At 54.5% G+C, this 12,349-nt stretch overlaps 1 protein-coding gene across 5 annotated transcripts; it reads left to right on the top strand.

Annotated features, from left to right (window-relative positions):
- Positions 1-2,315: 2,315 nt before the first annotated feature.
- B4GALT7 (beta-1,4-galactosyltransferase 7) lies at positions 2,316-10,632 on the top strand. Of its 5 annotated transcripts, none has more exons than XM_074350180.1 (7): positions 2,319-2,489; positions 4,261-4,416; positions 6,090-6,452; positions 7,553-7,796; positions 8,900-8,983; positions 9,255-9,359; positions 9,857-10,632. In XM_074350180.1, exons 1-7 carry the CDS (start codon positions 2,440-2,442, stop codon positions 10,010-10,012), a joined length of 1,158 nt encoding a protein of 385 aa, XP_074206281.1. In that variant the 5' UTR covers positions 2,319-2,439; the 3' UTR covers positions 10,013-10,632. The 5 variants fall into 5 exon arrangements, with proteins under 5 accessions (XP_074206278.1, XP_074206281.1, XP_074206277.1 ...); XM_074350176.1 differs by having other exon boundaries at positions 2,320-2,489; positions 7,571-7,796; XM_074350177.1 differs by lacking the exon at positions 8,900-8,983 and having other exon boundaries at positions 2,316-2,489.
- The last annotated feature ends 1,717 nt before the right edge of the window (positions 10,633-12,349 follow it).

Genomic DNA, 12,349 nt, shown 5'->3' with positions numbered 1-12,349 from the left:
GGAAGTGCCTAGTTAGGGAAGGTAGTGTGCATTGAACAGAGGGATCTGCTGGTGTGGGAAGGACAAAAAGCCCTGGGCTGGTGGGGATGAGGATACTGACGGGCTTAACCAATAGCATGAGATTTCAGCAAAGACTTTGAAGAAGAGGAAGGATTTTGATGAAAGAAGGCAAGGCAGAGGTGGTTGAGAGAGACAGGCAAACAGCTGGAATGGAGACGGATGAGCATTTTTTCAGCTGGTGTTGAGGGGGAGGGGTTGTGAGAAAGCTGGAAAGGAAGGTTGGTTAGAGTTAGAAGAGCCTTGAACCCCAGGTAAGAGATTTGGATGTTACCACTGTTCAACAAAGTTTTGAGTATAAGAACCCCCTGAATATGAATTTGGGAGAGGTTATCCAACAGTGTGTGAGAGAGGCTGGGGGAGGGGAGACAAATTTGGGGACTACTTGAATTGCTAGGAGAATGTAGTCTGAGCTCATATTGCCACCTAGACCTCCACATTTAGAAAAAACCTTTTTTTAAAAACAGCTTTAGAGTTACAGCAAAATTGTGAAGATAGTTTACCTTATTAACATGATGCAATAACATGGGTACATGTTAAAACTGATGAACCAGTAGTGATAGTCCATACTTCATGCAGATTTCCTTAGTTGTTGCTTAGTGTCTTTGTTCCAGGTTCTGTCTAGGATACCAAGTTAGATTTCGTTCTCTCCCCTTGGGCTTCTCTTGGCTGTGACAGTTTCTCAGACTTTACTTGTTCATTACCTTGACGGTTTTCAGGAGTACTGTTCAGGTATTTTGTAGAAGTTCCCTCAATTGTGATTTGTCTGCTGTTTTCTCATCATTAGACTAGGGTCCTGGGTTTTTGAAAGAGAGGCCACAGAAGAAAAGTGCCACTCTCATCCCATCATATTAAGGGTACTAATTGCCAACATGACTATAGATATCACATAGCTTAAAATTAGTTAATTTAGGTTTTTAGATGAAATCTGATTTCTTGAGCTAAATCAGATCTGATACTACTGGGGCTTCATCTTAATGCAACTACAATTAGCTGGGCTGAATGGCAGCTATCTGTACCCTTTAGATGGGCTTGTGCTTCCCAGGTCAGTCCCATTTTCCTGCTTCCATCACTGGCCTTATCTGACTGGTCTCTGCAGGGGTCAGCCTTGCCTTTGTCATTAGCCAAATCTAGGCTGGATTTGTCAAGGTTCTGGTACAGGGTGTGGTGCCCTGGGAGAGTTCAGTGGGAAGGGGACTGGTGGGTTGTATGCTTGGTTAAAGGGAGAAAAGGGGCTGCTGGGAATGATTAATTTCCCACCCATAGTGAAGTCCTCTCAGAAGCAGAGTGCTTGAGTCCACAGCTTGTGAAACCAAACTACCCGGGCTTACATCCTGAATTGTCTCTGTGTGCCTCAGTTCCCTCATCTGTAAAGTGGGCATAATAAGTGCAATATTCATAAGGACACACTGAGATAACAGTAGTGAAGAATTTACAACAATGACTGGTACATAGTAAAAACTCATTCTATGTTAGCTATTTATTAGGAGATTTAAATTTTGCCTGGAAGAAGAGAGGAGATCAAGTCTAATAACTCTGCCACTCTCTTGCCAGGTGGGAAGCTGGCCTAGCTGGGGCCTAAGTTCCCATGGTGACAGGGCAGATATGGGAAGTCAATCTCCTTATTCCCTTCCTCAGTTCTCACCTCAGCTCCACTGAAGTACCCCTCCCCAGATGACAGCTATCATTTATATAGCGTGGACTGTTGTGCCCATCACTGTACCAGTGTTTGCGTTTTCTCCTTTAATCCTCACAGCAACCACGTAGATCAGGAACCATTTATATACTCAGGTGAGGAAACAGAAGCAAAAGAGATTGTCTTGCCCCCCACCCCCGACCCCGCCCCAACATAGCCGAATTGGCAGAGTCGTTTCGAATCCAGCCCATCTGTGTTTAGTGCCTGGCTCCTGACTACCGTTTGGGGTATCCCTGAGCTTGGCCCTGCCCTCCTCCAAGCTTGTCGCGGAGGAAGAGTGCACCTGGGTTGACGGCGCGACTGCTCAGATTCTCCCTGCCTTTCCTTGGGAAGAGGCGGAAGGTGCAGATCATTGCCTGGGCGCTGGTTTGTAAGTCCGGAGTCTAAGTCCAACCCAGTCCATTGTCTTGAGACCCCTCTGAAACCTCAATTTCTCGGGATGTCAAGCGGTCTCCGGAAGGCAGCAGTTCCGGAGGTTGGAGTACTCACATGTGCTTCCGGAAGCGGAACCTTTGACGCTGCAGCTCCAGGGAGCAGACGGCGCGGCCGGAGCGACGGACCCAGAGGACCGAGGGGCGGGCGGACGGGCCTGGGCGGGGCGGGAGGCGGAGGCGCCGCGTAGGCCGGGGAGGCCCGGCCGGCCCGGCTGGGAGCTCGAGCCCCATGCGCCGCCGCCTCCCCCCACGATGTTCCCCTCCCGAAGGAAAGCGGCGCAGCTGCCCTGGGAGGACGGCAGGTGAGCGGCGGTGGCCGGCCCGGGCCCCGTCCTCCTGGGTGCCGATCCTTTCCGGGCCGCCCCGTGGAATCTAGGAGCCCGAGGCCGTCGCTTCTCCGTCTCTGCGGGTTTCTGTAGGGTCTGTGGTTCTCCTTGTGGGTCATTGACTCTCTCTGTTTTTGGGTCTCTGTCTCTATGTGGGTCTCTGTCTCTACCAGTCTCCTTTACTCCGCAGGTCTCCGTCACTCAGGGGTGTGTGTTTTCCGTTGACTTACCTTTGTGAGTTTCTGTCACTCTCTCATGGTTCTTTCTGTGTTTTTCCACTGACGTCTGTCTTCTTGCGGGTCTCCGACTCCATTGACCTCACACAGTGAATCTCTTTCTGTCTGTGTCTGGTTTCAGAGGGTCTTTATTCCGTTTCTCTGGTCTGTGCCTCCCTCATCACATCCACGTAGCCTTAGACTCTACCCTCCCTCCTTCAGTCTTCCCCATTCTTTGCTGACCACCCAGAAGAACACCCCAGACAGAAGCTCTATACTCTGCCTGGCTGGCCGCTGCCTGGCCAGGACTAAACACTTCTCAGAACTAACATTAGTTCATTTCCGGTGCAGCTGCACTTTAGTGGGGCCTGCTCCAGGAGTTAGGTGTGAGCTTGACCCAGACCTTAGCACGTGATTACCGCTAAAGCAGAATGGGGGGCCGAAAGAAGCTATTTGGCCATTTAAATTTGGGAGGACACCCACACTTCAGTCTTGAGATGTGCTCCCAAAACTCCTTCTCACCCCAGAATACATGATAGTGGATCGCTGCCTAGTGAGTAACACCTCATTCACTTAAGTTTGCTAGGTGTCGAAAGGCTTTGAAATAGAGTGGGCACAACTCTTTATCTTTGGGAATTTTTCAGACTTGGTGTTGAAGTAAGACGAATATAACAGAAAGCCTGGACTGTGGACTTAGGCCTGGACAGGAATCCTCTTTAGTAGCTATGAGACCAGAAATAGATTACTTAATCTTTCTGACCTCAGCTTTTCCATCTTTGAGACAGGGGATCATAATATCTACTTCGCAGGTCTGTATGCGAATGAAAGGGGATCATACATGTAAAACTCTTGATGCTGTGCTTGGCAGAGGAGGTGCCTGTTGTCTTCCAGTTACTTTTGCAGTTTGGAGGTGCTGCAACCAGAGCAGCCGAGTATTCGAACCACTAAGGTTTATTTGAGGGAAGAAAGGAAAGGTGATGGAGGAGAATTTTCCATTTCCTAATTCCTTTCCATAAACTTCTGGAGCACAACCGTGCTCCCAGAAAACTTGACTGATGTCAATACACGCTTTTGACACAGGGATACAAAGATCCATGCAACAGATGCTGGCTCACTCATGTAGTGATTAAGAGGGATGGCTCTGGAATCAGCCTGTCTGGGTTTGAATCTACCTCTCACCAGCCTTGGGCGCAGATTGATAAAGGAGACAAAAACCTCTTCTGGTCTGCCTCTGCTCCCCAGAACCAAGGTGGCCTGGGCCTGGGAGCAGCTGAGACTGCAGATCTGGAGTTTGCCACCAGGTGGCACCAGGAGCAACTGTTTTCAGCCTCCAGCGTCCTGAGGAATTGGGACTCAGCTCTGAATTCAATTGTTCAGTAGTTTGAGCCCTAACAGCACAGGAAGTGAGTGCCCATGGGGAGGTGATCCTGCTAGGAGGGAAGGCTAGATTGAGGGGACATCATGTGAAAGTGCGTGGAATGCCCAGCCCATGCCATACCCCTGGATAATGGTCACTGCTTCTTCCCCCAAAGGTGGGATGTTTCCCCATGTCCATCTCCCCAGTCTCTACCCTGCCCCCAGAAAGAGCCCAGAGGGAGAATCTGTAGAGGTCCCAGCCTTCCTAGGCCATTGGCAGTATCGGCCTCTGCTCCTCCCCAGCGGAAACCCCCACCACAGGATAATGGGGGGTAAGTCAGAAGCTCTGCACGTGTGTGGCCCCCTCTCTGCTGTGTGTGGGGCTGAGTCTGGCTTCAGGGTTGCCAGCTTCCAGATTGGCAGTTGTGCCTCTAGAGAGAGGCAGGAGTTGGTTTGGCTCTAGTGTGTGACAAGCATGCCCTGAATGCTTAAGCCCTTTCTGTAACTCACTTAGCAAGCCCTTGCTGTGTGACTTGTGCTGGGGCCACAGATATGAATCTGATTACCTATGGGGAAGACAAGCAGGGACGCAGGTGATTACAAAATGCTAAGTGCTTCAAAGAGGGCAGTACCAGATCCCATGGGCACACAAAGCAGGGAGTATATATCTCGGGTTGTGTACATGTGATGGGGAAAGCGAGGTGGTGATGCTGGCCATGACATTGGAACTTGACCCTGAAGGATCAGTGGGGCGCCTCCAGGAAGATAAAATAAGGAAAGGCATTTTAGGCAGAAGCAGCAGGCTGTGTGAGGACTGGAGCAGGAAGGAATGGGGTAAGTGGATAGGCTCTGGGTTGCCCATGTGTAGCACTGGGTGAGTAGCAGGGAGCAGCTGGAGATGGGGCCAGGTCACAGAGGGGTCTGACTGTCAGGCCAAGGACCAGATGAGACTTGAGCTAGAGGAGAGGCAGTGGGTGAGGAAGGATCAAAGAGCACTTAGGAGGTAGGATCTATATGACCTGGTAGCTAATTGGTGACTCTCAGAGGTTATAAAGTAGGTTGCTTTCCAGGTAATTTCGGAATAGAAGAGGCTTCCCTCTTCTTGGATTCCTCTGTTCCTCCTTCACTATCCTTAGGAACTTTTTTTGCGGGGGGGACAAAGAAATCAGGTGAATTCCACCCATTTCTTTGTGCCTTATAACCTAAAGGGCAGTCTCTCCCAGCGCTACCCCAAAGCCTGAGATACTCTGCTGGTTTTCTGGTTTCTGAAATGAGCCTGGGTGCTGTTCCCAGCCCTCATCTTTCTTTCCCTCTTCTGTCTCTCGTCTCTTGTCATGTGAGCTGCCTCTTGCATTGAAGTTTTGAGATGCATTCAGTGAACTGCCACTGTCAGTTTGAGCCTTGCATTGGTTTGGGAACAGACCTGATTTTCCCAGAGTTAACTGGTCTTTTCACTGGGGCTTGATGCCAGCACAAGCCCCTGTCTTGGGGAGCTTTCTGGTCTGAGAAGCAGGATGAAGCCAAGGTTTCTGTCGAAGGTGAACCTGCAGGGGAGCAGGTGGAAGGCAACGGGTGGGATCTCTAAGGCAGATCTCCTGCCATCAGCTCAGGACATGAGCCATTTTCCTGGCAGGGGGCAAGTGCAGGGGACTAGGAGTCTCGTCCCTGCCCTCGAGCAGCTCTTGGTCTGGCCAGGACTCAGGCACAGAAAGTAAGAGAGCATTGAGGAACTGGGGCAGCTCCGAGACCTGGGAGTGGTTGGAAGGCCTCCTGGAGGTGGTGGCACAGGCTGAGCCTAGAGCTGCAAGCAGGATTCTCATGCACGGTAGCAGGATTCTCATGCACGGTAGCAGCATGAACAAAAGCACTGAAGTTGCTTCTGCACTAATTCCCAGGCGCTTGGGGCAGAACAGTCATGTGTGCTTTACTTGGGGAAGCCAGAGAAGGGGTCACAGGACCTCAGCTCAGCCTTGCCCTTCTCACCTGGTCCCTGTCCTTGTCCCAGGTCCAGGTTGATCCCCAGCAGCCTCCCCCGGAAATGCTCCGTCTTCCATCTCTTCGTCGCCTGTCTCTTACTGGGCTTCCTCTCCCTGCTCTGGCTGCAGCTCAGCTGCTCTGGGGACGTGGCCCGGGCGGCCAGGGGACAAGGGCAGGAGAGCCCGGGCCCATCGCGGGCCTGCCCGCCAGAGCCGCCCCCCGAGCAGTGGGAAGAAGATGAGTCCTGGGGCCCCCACCGCCTGGCAGTGCTGGTACCCTTCCGAGAACGCTTTGAGGAGCTCCTGGTTTTTGTGCCGCACATGCACCGCTTCCTGAGCAGGAAGAAGATCCAGCACCATATCTATGTGCTCAACCAGGTGGACCATTTCAGGTGGGGACCGCCTCCTGAGCCAGCACCCTCGCGCCTGGGCCTCACCTTGCCCCGCCTCTCAGGCCTGCTCCCTTTTCCTACCGACGTCCAATGTCAGGTGGGCCCAAGCCTGCAAAAGGCCACCCGGGGCCCCAGCAGGAGGATGGGAGGCGCTAGTCCCCTCTCACTGGACATGACAGGAATTTAGGGGGAGGGTTTGTGGCTGGGGAGGCCCCTGATCTGGTTTCCATTTTACAGAGTTTCCTGTGGCTGCTGTATGCGCTAGATCATACCAGGACAAGGAGGGGACTGGGGAGATCTGTTGGGTGGTCATTGGAGTCACCTGAGCTGACAGGGGCTTGGTCAGCGTGGCAGAGGGGTGGAGAGAGGTGATGTGGGGCAAGCACAGACAGGGCTCAGTGGTGGATTGGCGGTGGGGATTAGGGGAAGGGAGCGTCAGGGCCAGGGCTTTAAAGTTGCTCACAGTCCAGCATTATCCCCAAATCCTTGTCCTCACCAGAGACTGCTCCCCACGATCCAAGCATCTCACACTCCACCCCGACCTCCTTTCCCTCCAGCTCACTCCTGCTGGTAGACAGACTCCAGCAGTTCTTGGACCCCACCAGGTCCTTTAGTCCACCATGCTCCCAGTGTTCACCACCCACCCTCCTGGTCCTCACTTTCTACTGACGAATCTTGGATTCCATGGTCCATCGTGAAAGTCACACCCTCACGTACACCTCAGCTCCCTCCCACTCTCTCCTAAAGAACAACTGGCCACTCCCACCCAGTGTGCTTGATCCTCCTCTTCCTGCTTTACTGTTCTTCACAGTGCTTACCACTCCCTGGCTTGTTCCATGTCTACTTATTTCTTCCTTTTTGTGAGGGCATGGCTTTGATTTCTCACTGCTGTATCTCCAGTGCTCTAAACAGTTCCTGGCACACAGCAGGTGCACAGTAAACATTTGTGAGATGAGTGGAGGGGCAGACGTGCAGCCAGGCAGCCCCACAGCGAAGTCGGTGTTGGGCTGGAGGGCAGCACGGCCCCAAGGGCGGGTGAGATGGAGGGCAGGCTCTCCCATGGAGACTGGGGGAGAGCGAGCTCGCCGCCCCCTGCCCAGCCTCGGCGCCCTGCGCAGGTTCAACCGGGCGGCGCTTATCAACGCGGGCTTCCTGGAGAGCGGCAACAGCACGGACTACATCGCCATGCACGATGTGGACCTGCTGCCTCTCAACGAGGAGCTGGACTATGGCTTCCCCGAGGCCGGGCCCTTCCACGTGGCCTCCCCGGAGCTCCACCCGCTCTACCACTACAAGACCTACGTCGGTGGCATCCTGCTGCTCTCCAAGCAGCACTACCAGCTGGTGAGGCCCGGCCTGCCTGCTCTGCTCAGAGCCAGGGAGCACCCGCCTGGGTGGGGGCAGGGGCCAGAAGAGCAGCAGTGCCAGGGCCCGGCAGACGGAGGAGCCCTGCCCGGGGCCAGCAGGGGGGCCCAGGAGGAGCCAGAGACAGGAGAGGGCAGGACCGAGCAAGCCAGTGAGGGAGGACTCTGCCACAGTAACGACCCCTGCGCCAGCGGCTTCAGAAGACCTGGGGTTTGTTGGTTCGCAAAGTGGAAAAGTCTGGGCGGGACTGAGAGAGGGTCTGGCTTCAGGTTTGTCTTGCCCAGCCGCTCAGGTGGTGTCACCAGGACACCAGTTCACCTTCCATGTCTCGGCTCCGCCATCTCTAGACTGGATTTATCTCCAGACGTTCAGCATGCAAGGTGATGGTTGTAGCTGCAACCTGCATCCGTCGAGGCTCAAGCCTAGTGGTAGATGGAGCCCCCTTCCCAACAGCCTAGACAGGAGGCCCATAGCTGCTCCACGCTGCCTCTTGATTGGCTTGACTTGCGTCACGGGTCCCTCCCTGAATCAGTCACTATGGCAGAGGGTGGGGGTAGGAAGAACTGAGTGGCTTAGACCCTCACCTCCTGCTCCTCTCTTCAAGCTGTGGCTGGAGCCAGCTAATGTAAATGAAGCCCGAAGTCCGGTGGTAAAATTGGGTGTCTGTCCTAGAGCCCGCTGTCCCTTTCCCACAGAAAGGGGAGACCAGGGCAGAGCCCCACTGGCAGAAGGGGGAGCATGGAGCCAGGGAGAAACCGAGCAGGAGCTGGCACTTCTGCCGATCGCCAGCTCTCCAGAGGTCCCCTCTCCGCCAGTCAGACATTTATGAGAAACTAATCACCTCACACAAGTTCAAGGCCCCATTAGAACAGCCGGAGGGACTGGGGCATGCTGACTGTTCTCCCAGTACCACAGAGGTGGTAGGAGCTGTAAGCATCTGAGTGTCCATTCAGAACTGCCAGGGAGGAGGAGCAAAGGGGGCCTGGCCCAGGCCGGCTTGTGCTGGGGACTCCTGAGTGGTAGGAGACCAAGGAGCACCCCTGGGAGGAGGGGGCAAGTGACGCTGCCTGTCTCTGTGTCAGTGTAACGGGATGTCCAACCGCTTCTGGGGCTGGGGCCGCGAGGACGACGAGTTCTACCGGCGCATCAAAGGAGCGGGGCTCCAGGTAACACTGCCTGCCGCTGCCCCCCACCTCCTTGGCCATCATAACTGTGCCGAGGTTCTTCTCTCTGTCTCCAAATGAAGTTCCTGGGGTTGGGAGACAGCAGCCCTGGTTCTGACCCCAGCCCTGGCCCCGACAGGCACACCTCTCCTGCAGACTGGGGGTGCAGGCCCCTGCCTGTGGGCCCTGCAGGTAGCGGGACCACAGAGGGCTAGTGGTGAGGGCTGGGGCTTCAGGGGAGGCAGCCTGACCCAACTTCCTTTGGCTCCCTTAGCTTTTCCGCCCCTCGGGAATCACAACCGGGTACAAGACATTTCGCCACCTGCATGACCCAGCCTGGAGGAAGAGGGACCAGAAGCGCATCGCGGCTCAGAAACAGGTGCTGGCCGGTCCTTTGATGGACAGGTGGTATGTGGGGAACCTACGGGCCCAGACATTTCACCAAGTGGCCCCATCCTCTCCTGCTTGGCGCGGGTCAGCCTGTGGGCATTCTGCTTGGGCACCACACCCTCCTCTGATGGCTGCCGTGGCCCTTGGACACCGTGGGTCAGCTGAGACCTAAGAGTCCACGCAGGCGAGATGTGTGTGTGGGAGTTGGAGATGGGACCAGAATCCCAGGCTGACCTGCAACACAGGAGTCCCCACCCCTCAAACAGCTTCTTCTCCAGCAGCCAAATTAATTCAACTGGAAAATCCCTGCTTTCCCGCTGACTCGGGGGTGCAGCCATGGGCGAGAGACTTCACGTCTCTGAGCCTCACTTCCCTGTCTCTTCAGTGGGGCTCACAGGACCTCTGATGACGAGGTCATGGGGCATCAGTGGACAGCTGGCACCCACAAAACCCTGAGTACATGCTATCTCTCCCTTCCCTTCCCAGGAGCAGTTCAAGGTGGACCGGGAGGGAGGCCTGAGCACCGTGAAGTACCATGTGGACTCCCGTACGGCCCTGTCCGTGGGTGGGGCCCCCTGCACTGTTCTCAACATCATGTTGGACTGTGACAAGGCTGCCACCCCCTGGTGTACATTTGGCTGAGGTGGCTGGATAGTAAGGAAGCCTTTGCCTACAGGCCACACTGTTCCTCAGGCCCAGGACAAAGCCTCAAACTTCAGGCCCAGCTCCAGTAGGACATGGTGTGGCCTGAAGTAGCGGACAGCAAGCCGCGTGTTTGCAGCAGCCCTGCCCCCAAGGCAGGCTTGAGCCAGGACAGGACACACACAGGGTACCTGCAACGCTGCTAGCAATAAACAGTGATGGGGAGCAGCTGGGATGTGGCTCCCAACTGGGACTCTCCGGCCTGCCTTCCTGCTCGCCCAGCCCTGCCCTCCTTCATGTGCTGAGATCTGCGGGCTTTTGTTCCTCCCCCTGGACTGCTTCATGCCGAGACACAGTTTAGAAGCCAGGCTGCTGACACGGGTGGCCAGGGCCATCAGGAGAGTTAAAACTGCAGAGACCAGCACGCCAGCCCCAACGGAAGGGAGCAGTGAGACCAACTCTAGCTGGTGGTCACTGGGCAGGAATGTGGGCCTGGTGTTGCCAGATCTTCTGATTTTTCAAAAGAGACTAGAAATTTGGATTCTTAAGTGAAATTGGTTAATTTTTAAATGATAGCAACTAATTGAAACTTAAAAAAAAAGTATGGCAGGCCAAAGCAATTGTGTGTGAACCACCAGTTTGTCACCTGCGGCTGGGGAAGGGGATGGGGCAAAAGATGACCTCTCTTAGTTATAAACTGGCAAGGAGTTGGGGCAGGGCTAGGGACTGAGGCCAGGGGACGCTCGGGTGGGAGAGAAGCCCAAGGCACAAGTCTTCACCACCTCTCTCAGCCCTCCAGGCTTCACTGCTCTTCTAGACAGTCTGACTGCCGCCAGGCTCCGGTGGGTTTTGCCTGGAAGAGGTGTTTCATCCTGCCTCACTGAGCTGGACAGAACTAGATCCGCAGGACTGGACTTAGGGTTGGCAGGCTGCATCTGCATTGAATCCCTGGGTCACGGCCCCGAGGGAGGGAAGACCGTGTCTCCGAGGCAGGAGGGAGATGAGGAGGAGGGGGATGGCTGGAGTGTTCCCAGGGGAGGTCACCAGTGATCCCAGACGCCAAGGAGAGGTGGAGAGGGCGAGCTGAGCGAGACAGTGGATCTGGGGAGTGATTTTGGAGGAACTATCTGGGGGGAAGCCTGGGGTCAATGAGAGAGAGAGGGAGGTGAGGGGCCCTGAAAGGTAAATCACTCCAAGGCACCTGAGTGCCAACGATTTGGGGCAGAAGTCAGAGAAGACTGGGACCAGTTAAGGTTGGTTTATTTAACAGTGAATAGGACACCTGGAGTGCTGGAGGAGGGGACTGAGGATGCAGAGTTCAGAAGGGTGGATTCAACAGCTCTGTTCCAAAAATGCTACCCCCCTGAGGATGAAGGGCAAACAGAAACCTGCCCCTTTCCAAGGCCAGGACCACCAGGCTCCATTTTGCTCAAGGAGAGTAAAAGAAGCAGGCAGTGGTTATTCCTTCAACAAACACTTGTCGAATGAAGCACTGCCTTTGGCGCTCGGGGGGCAGCAGTGACTGCGCTGCCTGATGGAGGGGACCGCCTGCTGAGGGCTGCGGACGTCACACTCCTTAGCCGAGGTGACCACGGTTACAGAGGGGAAGTATGGAGCCGTGGGAACATGTAATGGGAAGCTGATCTAGTCTGGGAGGTGGGGTGAGGAAGTCCTTCCCCCTCACTGGCTGGCCCTTCGTTGCCACTTGAAATGTCTTCGTAAAGAGCAGTCCCAGGGAGACGCCTTTTACAAACTGAATACTGAGTCTTAAACAAGTGGGTAATTCAGATGGTTTCTCTAAAATGGCTCAAGGTCATGATGGAGACCCTAAAGTATGCCCCACCCTGGGGACCCAGGGACTGGGAAGTCAGCCGAGCTTGTGTGAAGACACCCTGCCCTCTTAGTGGAAAGGGTGTGGTGCACACTTGTGAGTCCTCCTCTCGGCATCCGATTCCCTGTCCTCCAACAACAGCCAGGGGTTCTTTCAGGGACCCCTTGTCTACTCTCAGTCCTGCGGTTTGAGTTGAATAGACCTTAACCTCCACTCTAGGGATAGGCCCTGACTGGTCTAACCGAATCTGTATGTACTGTTAACCTGGCCACAAAGATTGAGTCAGGCAAGGGCTGTAACCTAATTTGGGCAAGTGATTTGTGAGATGTTTTTTCTTGGCTTGGCGGAAGAAAGCTTCTCTTCTGTGAGAGCTAAGGGGAAAAATACTCTCTCTGCTTGGTATAGGAGAGCATACGAGGAGCAGAGGTGACTGTGTTGGTCACTTCCTGCAAGTCACTTCTAGACCCAGAATACTGTGCTCATCAGTTGAGCAGAGGCTGACAAAG

This window comes from Camelus bactrianus, chromosome 22 (genome assembly GCF_048773025.1).
Source record: "Camelus bactrianus isolate YW-2024 breed Bactrian camel chromosome 22, ASM4877302v1, whole genome shotgun sequence".
Classification (NCBI taxonomy): Eukaryota; Metazoa; Chordata; class Mammalia; order Artiodactyla; family Camelidae; genus Camelus; species Camelus bactrianus.
Note: the sequence above shows the minus strand (reverse complement) of the source record. Positions and strands in the feature narration are given on the sequence as shown.